We start from the raw sequence: 18,235 nt of genomic DNA, 5'->3' as shown, positions 1-18,235 counted from the left end.
ATAGTCAGCTACAGTACTGTACTGTATATTTCATTGTTCTTGCTGTTAGTACTGTAAAGAGTCTGTAGGTGGTGCTGTTGTAAAGCCGGAGAATGTTAAAAGTTTTTAGTTAAAAGAAAAAAAAAGTTTGTTGCTTCCAATGCTGTGTATTATTTTAATTACTTATACCATAGTTTCCAGCTTTTTGAGAGTATAATACACTGCAACTAAATTGTAAAAATATTAGGCACTTCAGCTGTGAATTGTGTATTTAGCAATATTCATTGTTTCATTGTTAACCTACTGTTAGAAATAATATTATATGTTGAGTATAATAATATTGAAGGAAACTAAAACTGTAGTTGTACACTCAAATGCCAGTATACACATGCATGCAAGTACATATGATGCATATATATGTATGTATACATTAGTCCCAATTACTTTTTCATTTTCATGTCTTTCTTTCATATCTGCAGCTATAAAGCTACACTCCTTTGTCCAAAAACCATTCCTCAACAAATAAGATTTTCCCTTATCTCTCAGCTTAGGACCTCATTCTGCTTAAGCAGGTCATACACTTTTGCTGTTTGTGTGCACCATACACATTGAAAATGACATACGGAATTGCATTTGATCTGATGCATATAGTCAGGATAACGTTGCAAGTGTGGGCTGACCCATTTAGTTGCTTTAGATGAAACTAAAAATAATAGGTTTGCTAGAGATTTATTGCTTTTGGGTTTTAACAGACAAGTCTACTAGCTATACTTAAAGTGAATGAAATGTGGCCTGTCTAGTAAAATAGAATTGCTGGGAATCATTGCTTGGGGTGCCTGATGTCCCATTCTTAGCATTGTGGTGTAGCCACATTCTGTTTACCATGATAATTAAAGCCCCTTTGTTCCAGTGCCATATGGCAAGGCTGTGAACAGAGTACAACTTGAAATATTATAAATATATAAACTTTACCACAAAAATGCACCAACAGCTTTGTTACTCCAAGGGTTAACAGTATTCATTCGACACTAATGTATTTATGCTTAGGCTGCTTTTTCCCCCCACTTTCTATTACATTTGCAGGCCCTTGGTTTGTGGCTTAGAGAACATCCAGTCTAACCAGCTAAAAGCCCACAAAGATTATTCTCAAGGCTGCTAGAAGTGGAGAATTAAATCTTACAATCCTTGCCCATAATAGATAGCAGGCAGCTTATTTTCTCATTTTAGCTCCACGAGAACGTCTTTCGCTGTCTTACTAAGAGAAAAGTAATGCTTTCAGCCCTCTGTATGTGTGTCAAAAAAAGTGGCATAACAGGGAAATAATTGGAGTGTTTATATATGAAAACAGCACAAATGACGTTTAGAAAGCAGCCCTGTCACAAGAATTGCTTATATGGGTTGGTGAACAATGAGTGGGTTTGAGGATGATTGCATATTCCTGCCAAGTTATGTGCAAAGTGGAAGCAATCCAGATATCTGTTAAACTAGACTCTGCTGAGTGTTGTAGCCATTGCTTGGCCACCGGGATACAGCTCATGAAGTTCTATTGCTCGGACATCAGAAAGATTATAATTCACTAGTGATATCATAGGGCTAGATCTTCTGCCAGAGAGGATTTTTTTGCTTAATTTCACCTCACGCTAAAAGAACCCGCACTCCGGTTGGGGAAAGCAAAAAAAAAAAAAAAAAAACAGCCCCACCGGCGCTAGGTGCATGCACATAATGAGAGAGACTCTCCACTTGCTCACTATGCGCATGTGTGTGCCACAAGATGGCTGCCCGCACCGGAAGTGCCCTCCCAGAGTGGGCTGCCTAGTGCTTCAGGGGGTATGGTCCTTCCACCTCCTGTGGGGGAACCATTTTATGGTGATAGGTGCACTTTAGGAAATGATGGAACTGCACTTGGCAAATCCATAATGGAGAAGGACCTTGGAGTCCCTGAAGATAATAAACTTGGCTGTAGCAAACAATGCCAGGCAGAAGCTGCAAGGGCAAACAAGGTTTGTATTAAAAGGGGCATAAATTCTCAGGAGAAGGGGATCATTCTTCCAATTTATAGAGCGCTGATAAGGCACTATCTAGAATATTCAGTGAAGTTTTGGTCTCCAGTACTCAAACAGGATATTATTGAATTAGAGAGGGTCAAAAAAGGGCAACTAAGCTCGTAAAGGGTATGAAAGGTCTTTATCAGAAGGTCCTTCCAGCACACACAAGAGCATCCATTAGAAAAAAGAAGGTTCCATCTAAATAGATTTCAGACTTGGGTGAAGCATATGTGCTGTCCCTACATGCTTGTGTCGATGATGACGTCAGCAAAAACAAAATGGCTGCCATGCATGTGAAAAGAACAGCAGTTTTGTGAAAGGAGCGGTTTAAGAAAGTAACATTTTGAAGCAAGCCAAATATAGCATTTGTTGTGCCCAACCACTTTGCAGATTTACATTTGGAGCTTTCCTTGTCCTTTATAACGCATTTCTTTTCAGCTAGGATGAAGCAGGATGATGTATTTCCTTAATCTATTATTCCTTTTTTTATACGTATCACCATACAAGGCCATATTATTGAAGCAAAGGGGAACCCAATAGCATGAAAAGAAAAAGCGTTATCCATAAATATTCTCTTTATTTCTGGAAAGCTTCTCTGGCTCACATTTTGGAGAACCTTCAGTCTCCATAAAATGTAGCATCTGGGTCCCAGGTTAAATTAGAGGAGACGGCTTTGAGCTCAAAAGATGGAGATCCAGACTAATACCTCATACTTTTCCTCCCTCTGTCTCTTCAGATTTCAGACAAAAGAGTATCCAGAAGTCATGCTTTGCTGGAGGTGGTGGATGGCAAGCTGCGCATTAAGCCGGTAATTACAGAGGTTTTATGTTATTAACTAATCTACCAATATAAGGTTCTTTAGTGCTTATTCTTTGTCTATTTTTTTTAACCTCGCTCAGACTAAATACATCAGTTTTATTTCTCTTTATTTTTTTTTATATTTTGTTACAGTTTAATTTTATACTTTATAGTACTATTCCTCAACTGTATTTCATATTGTTGTGTTATTGGTCAGAAAAAACTATTTCTAAACTTGACATTAAGGGGCTGATTTACTAAGACACGAATTCGAATCCGAATTGGAAAAATTCCGATTGGAAAACGAACATTTTGCGACTTTTTCGTATTTTTTGCGATTTTTTCGGTGTCTTTACGATTTGCGCGAAAAAACGCGAGTTTTTCTAGCCATTACGACTTGCGCGAAAAAACGCGAGTTTTTCGTAGCCATTCCGAAAGTTGCGCAAAGTCGCGATTTTTTCGTAGCATTAAAACTTGCGCGAAAAGTCGCGCCTTTTTCGTAGCGTTAAAACTTAAAAGGCGCAACGTTTCGCGCAAGTTTTAACTCTACGAAAAAATCGCGACTTTTCGCGCAAGTTTTAACGCTACGAAAAAATCGCGACTTTGCGCAAATTTCGGAATGGCTACGAAAAACTCGTGTTTTTTCGCAAAAATCGTATTGGTAACGAAAAAGTCGCGATAATTTCCGAAAAAATCGCAAAATACCGATCATTACGAAAAAAACGCAATCGGACGCATTCGGCCCGTTCGTGGGTTAGTAAATGTGCCCCTAAGTGTAATGGTGTACTGGGTGTTTTGACACCCCTGTAAAATCTTATTCAGGTACAGGTATAAGACCTGTTATCCAGAATGCTCAGGGCCAAGGGCTTTCCGGATAAGGGATCTTTCCGTAATTTGGATCTCCATGCCTTATGTCTACTAAAAAAATAATTTAAACATCATTTAAACCCAAAATATTTTTTTCCAATAAGGATTAATTATATCTTAGTTGGGATCAAGTAAAAGCTACTGTTTTATTATTACAGAGAAAAAGGGAATCATTTTTAAAAATTAGAATAATTTTCTTATAATAGAGTCTATGGGAGATGGCCTTTCCGTAATTCGGAACTTTCTGGATAACGGGTTTCTGGATAAGGGATCCCATATGTGTAATTGAAAAAATATACTAAAAAACATATATTTGTTTTGTAGAGAATATGAATTGGCATATCCTTGCTAGTAGAATCAAAGCATTGCGCAGAAGTGAAGATGGTAACATTTTCACTGAATACTTCTGGCAAGAATACAACAATTCCAATTCTCTTCAAACCAAATGGATGGATGTAGAGCAGGACAGAGGGGGTGTAGAATGGAACTAACATGAATAGCTAGTCAGACTGAAGCAGGATGGAGGCAATGGATGTAGAACAGTATATAGTGAAGCAGGATGGAGTGGATGTAGAATGGGACAGGCTGGAATAGATGTAGAACAAGACAGACTGGAGCAGAATGGGGCAGGTGTAGAAAAGGACTGATTAGAATGGATGTAGATCTGAAGAGAGTGAAGGAAGATGGGAGTGGGTGTAGAAAGGGACAGACTAGAGCAGTGATCCCCAACCAGTGGCTAGGTGGCAACATGTTGCTCACCAACCTCTTGGAAGTTGGCCTCAGTGTCCCCAAACCAGGTAGTTATTTTTTTAATTCCTGATTTGGTGTCAAGTTTTGGTTGAATAATAACAAGATTTCCTACCAAATAAAGCCCCCTGTAAGCTGATAGTGAGCAGAGAGGCTGCCTAATAGCCAATCCTAGCACCTCCATGAAGTTTTATGATGCTTGTGTTGCTCTCAAAGTCTTTTTACATTTGGCTTTGGCTCACGAGTAAGAAAGGTTGGGGACCCCTGAACTAGAGTGACTGTAGAACAGGACAGACTGAAGCAGGATGGGGTGGGTGTAAATGGCACAGACTGGACTGGATGTAGAACAGAACAGACTGGGATAGATTAAGAACAATACAGGCTAAAGCAAGATAAAGTAGGCATAGAACAGATAAGTCAGTAGTTTTCAGGCATAGCAAAAGTAGCAAGTTAGGAACAGCCAGAAGCAAGAGCTAAGGATGCAACCTTGCCTGGGAATGAGTAAATACAGGGACTACTCAGCTGTGATTGGCTGGCCCTACATGGCCTAGGAGGCTGCTGGGAATTGATGCACACAACAGGCAAGGAAGATAAGCCCAAACTCACCAGGAGCCTTTCAGCTGCCTCTCTAGCAGTGGTTAGGGAAAAGAAGCCAGAAGCCAGAAGCACCCTGCCTCCACTCTCTTTACATCCTCACATCATCTTTCAGTGTTAGCATGCCTTTCAGGATAACAGCTGTTATTTAATGCAGAATTACTGCACAGTTTCTCATGAATTCCATAGAATTTAATTTGATAGTTATTATTCATTTGTATTCACTTTGGATGAAAATGCCACGACACGAGGAAATATATATCCTAGCATACGCTGTAATATTGTGCAATGGATAGGGTTCCTTAATAACTTCTTTATTTATAATACTGGTACATTTGTCTGTAATTTGCTGGGACACCAAATTATCCAGAGGTTTAAATAAAGATAGTATTTCTTGTGAATAATCTATTTCCCCATAGTCATTTCAGATGTATATATGCAGAACTAAAGCTCTGCTCCGCTAAAACAGCAGTCAATTCATAGCCAGAATAATAGTCAAATAAATGTCAAAGATATCAGATATGAAAAGCCTGATTTCCCTGCACCGTGTATCCCTCATCAATGTTGCTCATCTCTTCAGCCAATTTACATCAGTTTCTTAAAGGAAACCTATACCTTCGAACAATGTAGGCCTCAGTAAAAATAAATCATGTAAAACACCCCATGTGTTGAAACCATTTTGATAAAATTATACTTTTTTTACTACTATGTGCCATTGGGTAATCCTACATAGAAAATTGCCATTATTAGTACAGGTATCGGACCCCTTATCCGGAAACCCGTTATCCAGAAAGCTCCGAATTACGGAATGCCTGTCTCCCATAGACTCCATTTTAATCAAATAATTCAGAATTTTAAAACTGATTTCCTTTTTCTATGTAGAAATAAAACAGAACCTTGTAATTGATTCCAACTAAGATATAAATAATCCTTATTGGATGCAAAACAATCCTATTGGGTTTAATTAATGTTTTATTGATTTTTTAGTAGACTTAAGGTATGGAGATCCAAATTACGGAAAGACCCCTTATCCGGAATACCCTTGGTCCCGAGCATTCTGGATAATGGGTCCTATACCTGTACTTAGGGCCACCACCTGGGATCATACTATTCATGGGGCACAAGTTTCATCATCTTTAAAAGTAGTAATGATCCAGGTTTTTACAGTTGTCACAGAAGCTCCCCATCTTGGATTTTTTTTAGGACTGCCAGTGACACTGCACATGCTCAGAGCAGCTGTTGAGAGGCTAAGCTTAGGGGCCATCGCAAATTAGAAGAAAATGAGGCTGGCCTATCATAGAAGCTGATAGTAAAGGGCTTAATTCTGATGCTAATTGCACTGGTTTCAGAGCTGCCATGTAATGTGAACTTGAATATATTATTAATCTGCCATATATTGTGACATTTATATTCTATATATACAGTATGTTATAAGTGGGTCCCTAAGCTCAGTAAGTGACAGCAGCACAGAGCATGTGCAGGGAATCAGCAGAAAAGAAGATGGTGAGCTCCTGGGGCATCTTTGGAGGCACAGATCTTTCCTGCTAAAGGGCTATGGTTGCCTTCGGGTGGTACAGGAGCCCAAAACATAATGTACAGGTATGGCAACCCTTATCTGGAAACCAGTTATCCAGAAAGTTCTGAATTACGGAATGGCCACCTCCCATAGACTCCATTATAAGCGAATAATTCTTATTTTTGAAAATGATTTCCTTTTTCTCTATAATAATGAAACAGTACCTTGTACTTGATCCCAACTAAGGTATAATTAATCCTTATTGGATGCAAAACAATCTTATTGGGTTTAATTAATATTTCAATTATTTTCTGAATTCTGAATAACTGGTCCCATACCTGTACCTGACAAACAGGTCTATGTAGACTCCTAGGTGTCTAGGTGACTAAAGCTTAACTAAGTTAGTTGGCTAGAAATGTTGTACAGGTATGGGACCAGTTATTCAGAATGCTTGGGACCTGGGGTTTTCCAGATAAGGGCTCTTTCTGTAATTTGGATCTCCATAACTTAAGTCTGCTAAACATAATTTAAATATTGAATAAACCTAACAGGATTGTTTTGCCTCCAGTAAGGATTAATTATTGCTTGGTTGGGATCAAGTACAAGGTACTGTGTTATTATTACAGAGAAAAAGGAAATCATTTTCAAAAATAAGAATTATTCACTTATAATGGAGTCTGTGGGAGGCAGCCATTCCGTAATTCAGAACTTTCTGGATAACGAGTTTCCGGATAGGGGATCCCATACCTGTACTAAAAAACATGATGCTTAAAAGGCTAGTTCACATTTAAATTTACTTTTAATATGATGTTCACAGTGATATTATAAGACAGTTTCCAGTTGGCCTTTATTTTTAGTTAGTGACCCCTATTTGAAAACTGGGAAAAGGCAGAAAAATAATTAAAAAACTATGAAGAAAAAACTGATACCAGTTATAAATTTGCTAGAAATAGGGCATTCTATAACATGCTAAAAGTTACCCAAAAGGTGTCTTATCTCTTTAGAGTGCCTGAAACCACCCTGTGTGCAATTTTTCTAAATACTTAGGACACAGGTCCCACAGGAACGTATGCAGTATGCTGTCATACTCCGCAAAGAGATTCACTAGGATGAGGTTGCAGGAGCAATAGCAGGAGCACCGCACCTTTCACAAATGATTCCACTTTTTCCCTGACTCTGCCTTTCTTAAGTGAGGGAGCACAATTAGAAGATTAATCACTTACCAAAACTACTCCCGCATTGGTTCCCTCCACTCTGTTACACCGTATTTGTGCTCCAGCTTTATCCGTATATGAAATCAGAGCTCTCTGTTGCTAAGGGACACAGGGACCCAATCACATGGTAACACCTTATCCCCACTGAGTTGGTCAGGAGATACAATAGTGAGGGCAAAGTCCCACGTTTATATTGCGCGCCTCTCGTTTGAATTTACCCGCCTGTACTTTGCAAAGAGGTGATCAGAGTACATGTTTGTAACCCTTCATGCTCCAAAACCATGCTGCATTGCTTTAATGTATTAGTCCCCCAATACCGCCCCACTCTTCTCCTGAATGATATTTATAATTGGCCATGCTGTTTGCTTACAGGGCTGTGGGTGTACATGCCTTTCCTTTGCACTGTGATACTCTGGTGCCGGGAGTTTTGGTTTTGTAGGGCGGAGCTCTAGAAAATTTTAGAGGGCCCCTTAATAGCATAATTTTTTGGAGTTTTGCCAGCTTTTGATGGTCCCCAAGCACTAGCGCTGCTAGAGTTTGCTAGACAGTTAGTTAAACGTTTACACAGTTAGAATGATTACCCAGACGCTACTAAGATCCTTACAGGTACAGGTATGCGATCCCTTATCCAGAAACCCTTTATTACGGATTCTGAATTACGGGAAGGCCATTTCCCATAGACTCCATTATAAGCAAATAATTCTAATTTTTAAAAATGATTTCCTTTTTCTCTATAATAATAAAACAGTACTTTGTACTTGATCCCAGCTAAGATATAATTAATCTTTATTGGGGGCAAAACAATCCTATTGGGTTTATTCAATATTTCAATGATTTTTAGCAGACTTAAGGTATGGAGATCCAAATTACAGAAAGATCCCTTATCCGGAAAACCCTAGGTCCCAAGCATTCTGGATAACAGATCCCATACCTGTACAGGTATTTGACAACATGAGAGTCCAGTAAGTAGTTTCTCCATATTTTGCATTGGTATTATATAACTGCGAATAAAACAGGGATTTTTACATGCAACTTAGTCCAAAACGATAGTGAGGCTTTTACACATGTATGAACATATTTGTGTTTTTACAAGAGATAGAGTAGTAATCACTATTCCCTATGCACTGTGCTGCTCCCCTATAAATAGTGTATGAAAGTAATCATTTGCTGGAGGCAGTATACAGCAAGTAAACAACCCTAATCTCTTCAGAGATACGCAGCTTTTCGTTTTCAACACACAGATACAATCTTTATTGTGTATAAATACAGATTTAATGCAGTGCTAAATGCAGAGGGACAAGTTTATATATACAGTTTATGATTTGGAAATAAAAGCCAATTTGCAAATATTTGCTTCTTAAGGATATGCTGTGTACAGATATCTGGGGCATTATGAAAGGTAGGAGAGCTGTTGTTTCCCGGACTGTTTAACCACAGCTGTTTCATTTTCATTCATTTTCATTTTTCTTCTCTCTGTTGCAAACAGTATTATGCCTTACGAAAAACAAAAATTAGAAATTTGCATGTGTAAGAAAAAAATAGGAGTTTAAATCTCAACTTTAATGCACCAAAATTGAGTGTTTTTTTCATATTTAAAAAAAATCTGCAATGTTCTCGAAGTTTAAAGTTTATTCAGTTTACTAAAGCAGTTCTTGAATTTCTTTTTTTTTTTTTTGCCATTATAATACCCATGAGCCATAAGTATCCTGTATAATGTTATAAATGTGTTTAATGATTTCACCAGTTAGTAGTTGGTTGGTAGTTTGTGTTGTAGTGATGTCATTATGGTCTAGGGTTGCCACATCTCCTGCACAGGATCTCTGGAAAGGAAAGTGGGGCATGACTGGGCGGCATAGTAACGCCACGGGGTGGGCTACAGATGTCATGGGGGCCGGGTTATGACGTGGTGATCGGCGATTGGCCAATCGCCACCTCAGTCTTTGAGAATCCTTCCCAGTTTGCCAAGTTGCGAAAACCAGTTTTGACCCGGACAGCCCTACCGAAAACCAGGCTGTCCAGGTCGAAACCAGACAGTTTGCAGCGTTATTATGTCATATGATTACTGAAACTTGCATGTTACATAGGGAAATATGTAACATGTATATTTACTGTATTGTAAAATATAAGGATATTATAAGTCACCAAGGATTTTCATGACCATACTTATTAGAGCCCCTATTTTACATTTCCTAGGAGGTTGCATAAAGATGGCATAAAATTCAGGAAAACTTTAAATCCAGGAAAGAAAAAAATGCAGCTTGCCTGAATGGGGCTGTGACAAAATCTGTGAAAACGTTAAACCTGGGGAGATAATATTGGGGTTCTACTGTAAGAGGCAGAAGTTACTTCTAATATCCTCATATTTTAAAGTAGTGGGCACATTATTATAGTACACAGGTTTTTGTGAGTCATGTGAAATTATAGCACTAAACACTGATTATAATTTATGACATCACTAAGCACCTATTATAAGGATATAATTTACAGGATAGTTCTTCTGTATTATTAAAAAAAAAAAATGTACGCCAGTTGTAAAATACAAGGATATTATAAAATACCTTACATGGCCATAGAACTTGGTGTCTGTATATATGAGTTGTGGTATATATAACGTATGGCAAATTGTAGAATTGTGCTATCATTCTGTCAATGGTGATTTCAACAGTCACCAAACTTTGTTGCACTGGAAGAAATTGTTAAAAATTTTAAAGTTTAAAAAGTATTTAAACAAATTTTTTTGTAATTACCTGGTCGAGGCTGTATAATGTTGTTTTACTTAAAGAAGACATATCATGTAAAAATTAAGAACGTATCAGTGAATTATACCTACTAGTCCCACCCATCTGTTCCACTTCCTGCTAGCTGAGTTCTCTGGATGTGCATCGGAGCCGCCGGCACTCAGCATGTGATTAAAATAGAGTCTATGGGACATAGCCTTCCTGTAATTCATATTGGTCACCCTAATTTAAACATCAAAGGAGAAGGAAAGGTAAAAACGAAGTAAGTTTATCAGAAAGGTCTATGTAAATACAGCCATAAGCACTTACAGTAATGCTGAACTGAGTCCTCTATCAAAAGAAACACAGGATTTCTTGTCTCTTTTTTTGTAAACATGATGTTCCTCTGTCTGACTTCCTCTCTCAGAAACAGCCTTAATTCCCTGGGACAGAGTCTGCGCAGTTTTCTCCCCTCTCCTACTCCTCCCTCCTCTCTCCTGCTCCCCCAGAATGCTAAGAACTCCCGCCCCCCCCTCCCTTAGGAATGTTTGATCCCAGCTATAATGCTAGAGACTTCAGGCAGGAGGCAACTTAAAATGGCAGCTGTTATCTTAGGTAAAGGGAGAAAGCTTTTAAAGCTGTTTACAAAGGCATGGTAATGGTTTCTGCAGAATAAATATATTGTTCTAGGTGGCACTAATGTGGCAAATCTATTAGCAGTAAAATGCTAAAATGACTTCCCTTCTCCTTTAAAACAATAGGATTGTTCTGACATCACTAAAGAAAAGGTCAGAACCAGCAGTGAAAGTGGCAGACAAATTGTACTTTTGATAGTATTCACATTTACAAATAACTCTAAAACCACTGGAAATGTTTAATTAGTCTAGCAAGTCGGCAGAAGTCAGAGTAGAAAAAGGAATAGGAAAGAGCCTATAGAAAAAAATCAGCAATAAAAATTACTGAGAAGTAAAAAAAAAGAAGTACTGGTTGCCAGGACCAATTACTCTGACAACCAGACAGCTTTTTAATATGCAGGGTGGAAATAGGGAATAACGGAACACTGAGTTGTGACATAACACAACAATACCGTAAGTCTGGATAAGACGGAGCTAGAGTCAGATCACTGAGAGACAGCAATTAGATCTGCAACCACATACGGTTTCTTTAACTTTCTTCCTCCCCTTCTTTCTTTTTCAACCTCAGTCAGACTGGTAGGCAAGCAAATGATTTGTCTCTCTTAACACTTCTGAAAACTATGACTGCAATGCTTTCTGCTCATTTGGGTTAAAAACTCGATTTGTTTGGCAGCTGTTACCGTACATTTTTGTTCATCCCGATAATTTACTTTGCTTTTGAAGTCTCTAGACTAGAGCAGTAAGCCACTGTGATAGGATCTCAAGCATTGACCTTAAGCAATTCCTTCCCTCTTTTGTAGTAGTAGTTTACACCTACTGTAGCTTGGATGGCACTGATCACTTTCCCTGGGTATGACTGAGAAATAAAGACAAGAGCCATTCTCCAGTCTACTATAAGCCAAAAATTTTTTCTACTAAACAACACATTCTTTGGGGGGAACCCAAATTGGGAATTTTTGAAGATGACAGATTGTAGAATGTTTTGAATCTGTGCTGGTTTGCCATGCAAATAAAAACAGAATGGTGTTGATTAAAATTTTAGTTGAAAATGTAAAAAACAAAATAACAGACTCGCTTTTATTGCTGCGCAGATGCCGCGCCTGCTGGTTTTTTTAAGCCGATATTAATGGGGCTTTTGTTATAGATACAATATGTTTTGTTTTTCATCTCAAAAAAGTGATAAAAAACATGGAAATTGTTTCATTATGAAAATGGAAAAGGAGGTTCTGCTTAAAGGATAGTTGCATAATCCAGCGTTCATTCTACCAAACCAATCTTTTCTCCCTGTACCCTTTTTTTCATAAGAATTTTATTGATAATAATTTTAAAAATGAATGCCATATTCCGTGTATTTGTGTATAATTGACTGAAAACATGTGGCTTTTTATTATATTTTCCAGAATGATAAAGAATCTGTTTAATTTTATTTTGTCGATCACACGCACTATTTTTTTTTCTAAATGTTTGCTATTAGTTCAAAGGAATCCAGCGATGATTTATTAATCTACTACCAAATCATTTTGTTTTATTTTAGTAATTTTATGGGTCAGAAGTATTTTTAAAGCAAGCATTTATCTGGTTTATTAAAGTCTTTGAATTTCAGATATAACTCAAAGAGGGCAGATTTATTAAAATGTGAGATTAGAGTTCTCCAAAGAAAAATTCACCCACTTTCTATTCCTATGGGATTTTTAGAAGTGTATTTATCAAATGTTGAATTCTAAATTTCTCTTATTGATTAATACACTTTTAAAAATCTCATAGGAATAAATGGTGGGTGAATTTTTCTGAGCTGTAATCTCACATATTGGTAAATCTGCCCCTGAATATTTATTGGTCACCAGTAGTCCTATAGTATTGCACGAAGCCTTGTTTCGTACGATATGCGATGTGTTTATGATCGATGAGACGAAATTGCTAGAGTGACGGATACCGGTTGTCTCCTCAATCGGGCTGGTTAAAAGATTTTGATTGGGCGCTGTTGAAGCCGCCCAAGCAAAATCTGCAATTAGGGCTGAATCAGATGGAGGTAGAATCCCTATTGTTTCTACCTCCATATCTGACGATTCAGCCCTGAACGTCAGTGGAAGGAACATATGATAGTCACAGGAAAGATAGTTATTGGTACGTGTATGGCCACCTTTACTCTTATACAGTGTTAATTTTCTAGATATGGGTTTTACATATAGCCTGTTTTAATCCATAAAATATAATAAAAAGTAAAACCCTAACAGATAATGCTTAAATTCCCCTTTAAAGCCAGAGTTTGATGATCTTCCCACGTGAGCCAATAAATATTTCAGTTCTCCAGCCCTGCAGCTGGGGTTAGTTTAAATAGACCATAGAAGAGAACTTTTTTTTTCATATAGTGTTGTATAAAAAAAAGTTTTTTGTTTCACCCAAGTGAAAAGAAAAAAAAATATATGTAATACAGTCTGATGCGCATGCGTAGAGATAGACGTAAAAGGAGCAGTGGAACGCAATGGGCACATGTCAGAGGTCACGCCATCAGTCGACAGTCCAAGAAAACAAGGTGGAAGAAGACACCAGCTAAGAAATATAACTTTTAACAATTTGTAAGTGCAATACTTTTTATATGTCATTAAAATTGGTTTTACACAATTTTTGCGCTGCTCCTACATAGAGACACATACTTATAGGAAGCCAGAACTACAGGTTGCAGATCTGCATTAATTGATATGCGCTACATGTTCATGTGTTTGCCCACCTACACCATAAATGCTAGCTGCTGGGTTGTGGTTGGTTTAAATTATGGTTGGTGTGAAAATGGCTAATCTACTAATCTAGTCTAGACCATACCTCCCAACATTTTGAAAACGAAAAGAGGGAGAAATATAAATGCTGCATGTAGCATGGCAATTTTTTGACCATGCCCATTTTGCGACCAGACCCCCTAAATACCACTCCCTTTTGACTATGTTTGGCAGGTTATTTAAAGTTTGAACACATTTCTGGGGGTTTTGGGGTCCTGTTTCATGTGTTATTACAGTTTTGCTGAAAAAGGTGAAATTGCCCCTTTACGTTACAAGTTACAATTGTATCTCAGTGCAGGGGGGCTTTTTACCTTTCTTGGCTCTCTGCCAAAAGCCCACTTATTTAATTAAAAGCGAGAAACAATGTTTCTAAGTGCAGGGGACGCTCGTTGAGATTTCTGGGCTCTCTGCCCAAAGCTACTTTTTATAAATTAAATTTGTATCTTTTTTAGCTTCAGTGCAGGAGATCAGAGGGAAATGAGGGACGTTTCAGTAAGAATCCGGGACTGCGGGTTGAGCTGTAAAAAGAGGGACAGAGTGGGGCACACTCTTTTTTGCAGGTCAAAAAATAGACATATAGAGAAAGAGTAAGACACACTCAGGGACTTGGTGCAAAAGAAAAAAAAGTTTATTGAAAAAACGTTTCGAGTACAAACAGTACTCTTCTTCAGTTTTGGTTTTGTCCCTGAAGAAGACTACTGTTTGTACTCGAAACGTTGGAGTTTTTTCAATAAAATTTTGGTTTTTTTTGCACCAAGTCCCTGAGTGTGCGGTACACTCACTCTCTCTCTCTCTCTCTCTCTCTCTCTCTTTATATATATATATATATATATATATATATATATTCTCCCCCCCAGCTGCAGTGCTGGAGAACTGAAATTTTTACTGTTTTAATTCATTTGAGCTTACTGTGAAGGCGTGCTGCAAATAGGGAATTTTTACTTTTTTTTTATTAAATAATTTCATTAAATTGATCAGAAATTATTTCAGCACCTCAGCACATTGATAATATTATTTGTATTTTATATATTGAACTTTACATTCTGTATCAATTTAGTCTTATTATTTGTATTGCACTTTTGTACAACCAAGAAAGTTGGATTCTGCGTTTCTAACAGGACCCAAGTTATTCAGACCCCTGATCATATCATTTCCTTGTGCAGGTCTCTATAGGTTTCTTTAATATCTAGTACTGCTTTTACCAATCATATTTTTCTCTGGCACTTACAAAACCTCAGATTTCAATCAAGAAGTATAAAGAATGTTTGATATCACTTTGTCATTTCTGAAAACTGGAAATTACTGTAAAATGTGTTGTGTGCAATTTTCTTTCTTAGGAGCAAGTCATTTTTTTAAATCTTTTTCAGAGAAAATGCTGACGCTGCTACATAGGCTGTATATTGTATAATTAAACAAGGGGAATCCTGGTATAAGCATCATTGTTTTTGCTTTTATTTAGATCCTATTATTGAGTTAGCTGAGCTTAGCATGGTTCATGGATTAAGGACAGTAGTTGTTAAGATTTTTCCAGTTCAAGCCCACTTGGAGTTCCAACCTTTGGTCATAGCACTTGTAGTTCATAAAAAGGTTAAAGATATACAGTAGGACAACAGTGGTGAATCAGACATTAAGCCATAGTTCCAAAAATGTCTAGGACATAAGAAAGTTTATAGACCCAATTTTACCCTAATTTGCATTCATACCATGCTTCTGGTATCTAGGACAGCAGTGGGGCGTTCTCCACAAATGGCACCCTAACTGCCTTACTGCTGAACCTCAAGGGGCCAGTCTAACAGTCTGGCAACCTCTGATTTAGGGCTGCCACTAGAGATGTGTAAATGGCCTCCTCTTTCAAGAATAAGAAGTGAATTCGATTAGATATGAGTTATTAGTATTAGTTATGAGGGGGGTGACATCTTCTTTGCAAGTCATAGCCTTCACTGAGGCTGGCTTGGGGCTGATGTAAACAGGGGTCTTAAAGCAACATGGGAGAATAGGGCTCGTCTGTCTCAGTATTACCCCTATTGTCTCTGCATGTTGAACACTCCAGAAAAGTATTTATAAGTTCTACAAGAAGCCCCATTGTTCTACTCAGTGGTTTATGTATGACTTTGGTCTTCTTTGCCAATAAGTCATTCTATGAAATATGCAGCTACTTTAGAATACAGTATCAAAGGAGTGACAGGTGTAAGCTTCTAAGCCAGTGCTGGTATTCTTAACTGTGTGTCATCAAGCCATATTCAAATCATGTATCCTGTGTTTGCAGGTTTGAGGGCCATAAAAATCTTTGAAGGTGGCAAATTTCTGCTGAAGGACCATAGGCAAAGAATGATGAGGGTTGCAGTGCAGCTACAAGTCTGCCTAGTTGGTTTTATATGCAACGTAATACTTTTTCTTGCTAAATAATTGGTAACAAATTGCTTATTTCTGATATATGCACAGCATGCCTTAGGGAATGCCAATTGTCACAATCAACAAGCACTTGCCCTTACGCTGTCACGCAATAGTGAGGCTTTAAGGGTGCTCTAATTACTCTGATTGCTCATTTTTCATGCAGTACACTACTGCTAAATCCAGTGTTTTGGATACAGCCAGAAATTCACGTACCACAGACCATTAAAACGAAGTTTTACGGTAAAGGAAATGCTAAAGGAAATGTTACCCTGATCTGTGTGTGTATATAACTATAGCTTTAACAAGTATAGGCCTTTTTAGTAGTGAGAACCTACATTACTTCAGTATTTCATTTCTGAACAATTATGGTAGTAGGGTAGGTTTTCAAATAGCCTTCTTTCAAGTTAAGGGACCGTACAAATTGGTGGTTACTGGCCAGCTCACTTGGTCATGTGCTTATCTTTAACACATTTGAATACAAAGTAAATAGGTGCTGGTGAGTAGTACTTCAAGGGGGACCCAGGTACAGCCTTTATCCCATCTACTATCTGCATGCCCTGTACCATCCATTGTATAGCTTCCCTCTGCCCCTCTTTGATGAGAACAGGATGAATCTTCAATAAACTCCAATTGCCCATTTATACAGATGTTTAAATGATTCACACTTCATCTAGTATTTGGTTCACTATTATAATAAGCAAGAAATGATTAATATAAGTTTCTATACCCCTCTCACCACTGCCTTGCAAATTTTAACTTTTGCATCAGCTCCGGCTTGCTGTTATTGATATATTTCCATGGTTGTGCAATAGTTTGATAAATAGAGGTTAAGCAGGATGATTTACAGTTAGCACACCTGCACCGATACCATTTTAGAGCTATGCCATACATTGCATTCTGACTGCTGCACTGCTTTCAGGAAATAACAGAGGCAAGTCTGACCTGCTACCCCCTGTGTATGGGATAAGTAGAGTGTTCCATATTAATAGATTGTACCCTCTCAGCCACATGCAGAGACATAATACTTTTATTATTTAAAAAATAAATAATATATATTTTATGGATGCATCGTATCCAGGATTCTATTCGGGATTTGGCCAAGATTCAGCCTTTTTCGTCAGGATTCCGAATCCTAAAAATCACCTGACCTTTTTGTCAAGTACACGTAAGTTGACATTTAACCCTTCTGAAACCTAATTAGCGAAATGCTAATTATGATTCAATTCAGTATTCGGCTGCATCCTTAACAAAGGATTTGGGGGTTCGGCCAAATACGAAAAAGTGAATTCGGTGCTTTACTAATAAATTTGGTGCCTTCAGGGTTTAAAATCCAATTCTACATGATAAACGTGATTAAAAAAAACCAAAAACAGTATCACTCCAATTCTGACATTGTTACTGTACCAGATATTAATTAATAGGAGCGGCCTCTCTGAGGAGCTGTAACTGTATACAAGGAGGGTACCATCTACAGTGAACAAATAGTAATTATTCTGGTGTATAGACTCAAAGACTTAATTGCACTCACAGTATTATATGTCAGTTCTGAACATACGGCTGTAACATAATGGGGTTAAGAAAATTTTACTTTGATCACAATAGTTTTCAGACAGTTTAGAATTAAAAGGGAATCACCACTAAAAACCTTTTTTTCACAATTAAAACAAATGTAATGAGTCAACAGTTATGAATTTTAAATTGTTTTAAAGTCTTTTGTCTTAATTGTTACTGAAAGCAGTATTTGTCCAGCTGTTAATATTTTGTGCACTACTGACTCCTGGAACAATGTAGCAGAAGCCAGCTGAATAACAGACCTGGATGAGAACAAAGTTCCCCTACATTTTGTTTCCAACATGCAGAGCCAGAGTGCAAAAAAAGGAAACAAATACTGCTTTCAAATGCACTGGCCTTGGTTATAGTGGGGTATAGTTCTGCCATTATTGTCATTAACACAT

At 37.7% G+C, this 18,235-nt stretch overlaps 1 protein-coding gene across 3 annotated transcripts in view; it reads left to right on the top strand.

Annotated features, from left to right (window-relative positions):
- aplf (aprataxin and PNKP like factor) overlaps positions 1-18,235 on the top strand; it is a 113,985-nt gene that overhangs the window by 10,160 nt on the left and 85,590 nt on the right. For all 3 annotated transcript variants that reach the window (XM_012962662.3, XM_012962661.3, NM_001113131.1), the window contains exon 2: positions 2,761-2,832. In XM_012962662.3, the coding sequence (XP_012818116.1) occupies positions 2,761-2,832 (72 nt within the window). The remainder of the gene's footprint in view (positions 1-2,760; positions 2,833-18,235) is intronic.

Source organism: Xenopus tropicalis, chromosome 5 (assembly GCF_000004195.4).
Source record: "Xenopus tropicalis strain Nigerian chromosome 5, UCB_Xtro_10.0, whole genome shotgun sequence".
Lineage (NCBI taxonomy): Eukaryota > Metazoa > Chordata > Amphibia > Anura > Pipidae > Xenopus > Xenopus tropicalis.
The sequence above is the reverse complement of the archived record's forward strand: the minus strand, read 5'-3'. Positions and strand labels throughout refer to the sequence as shown.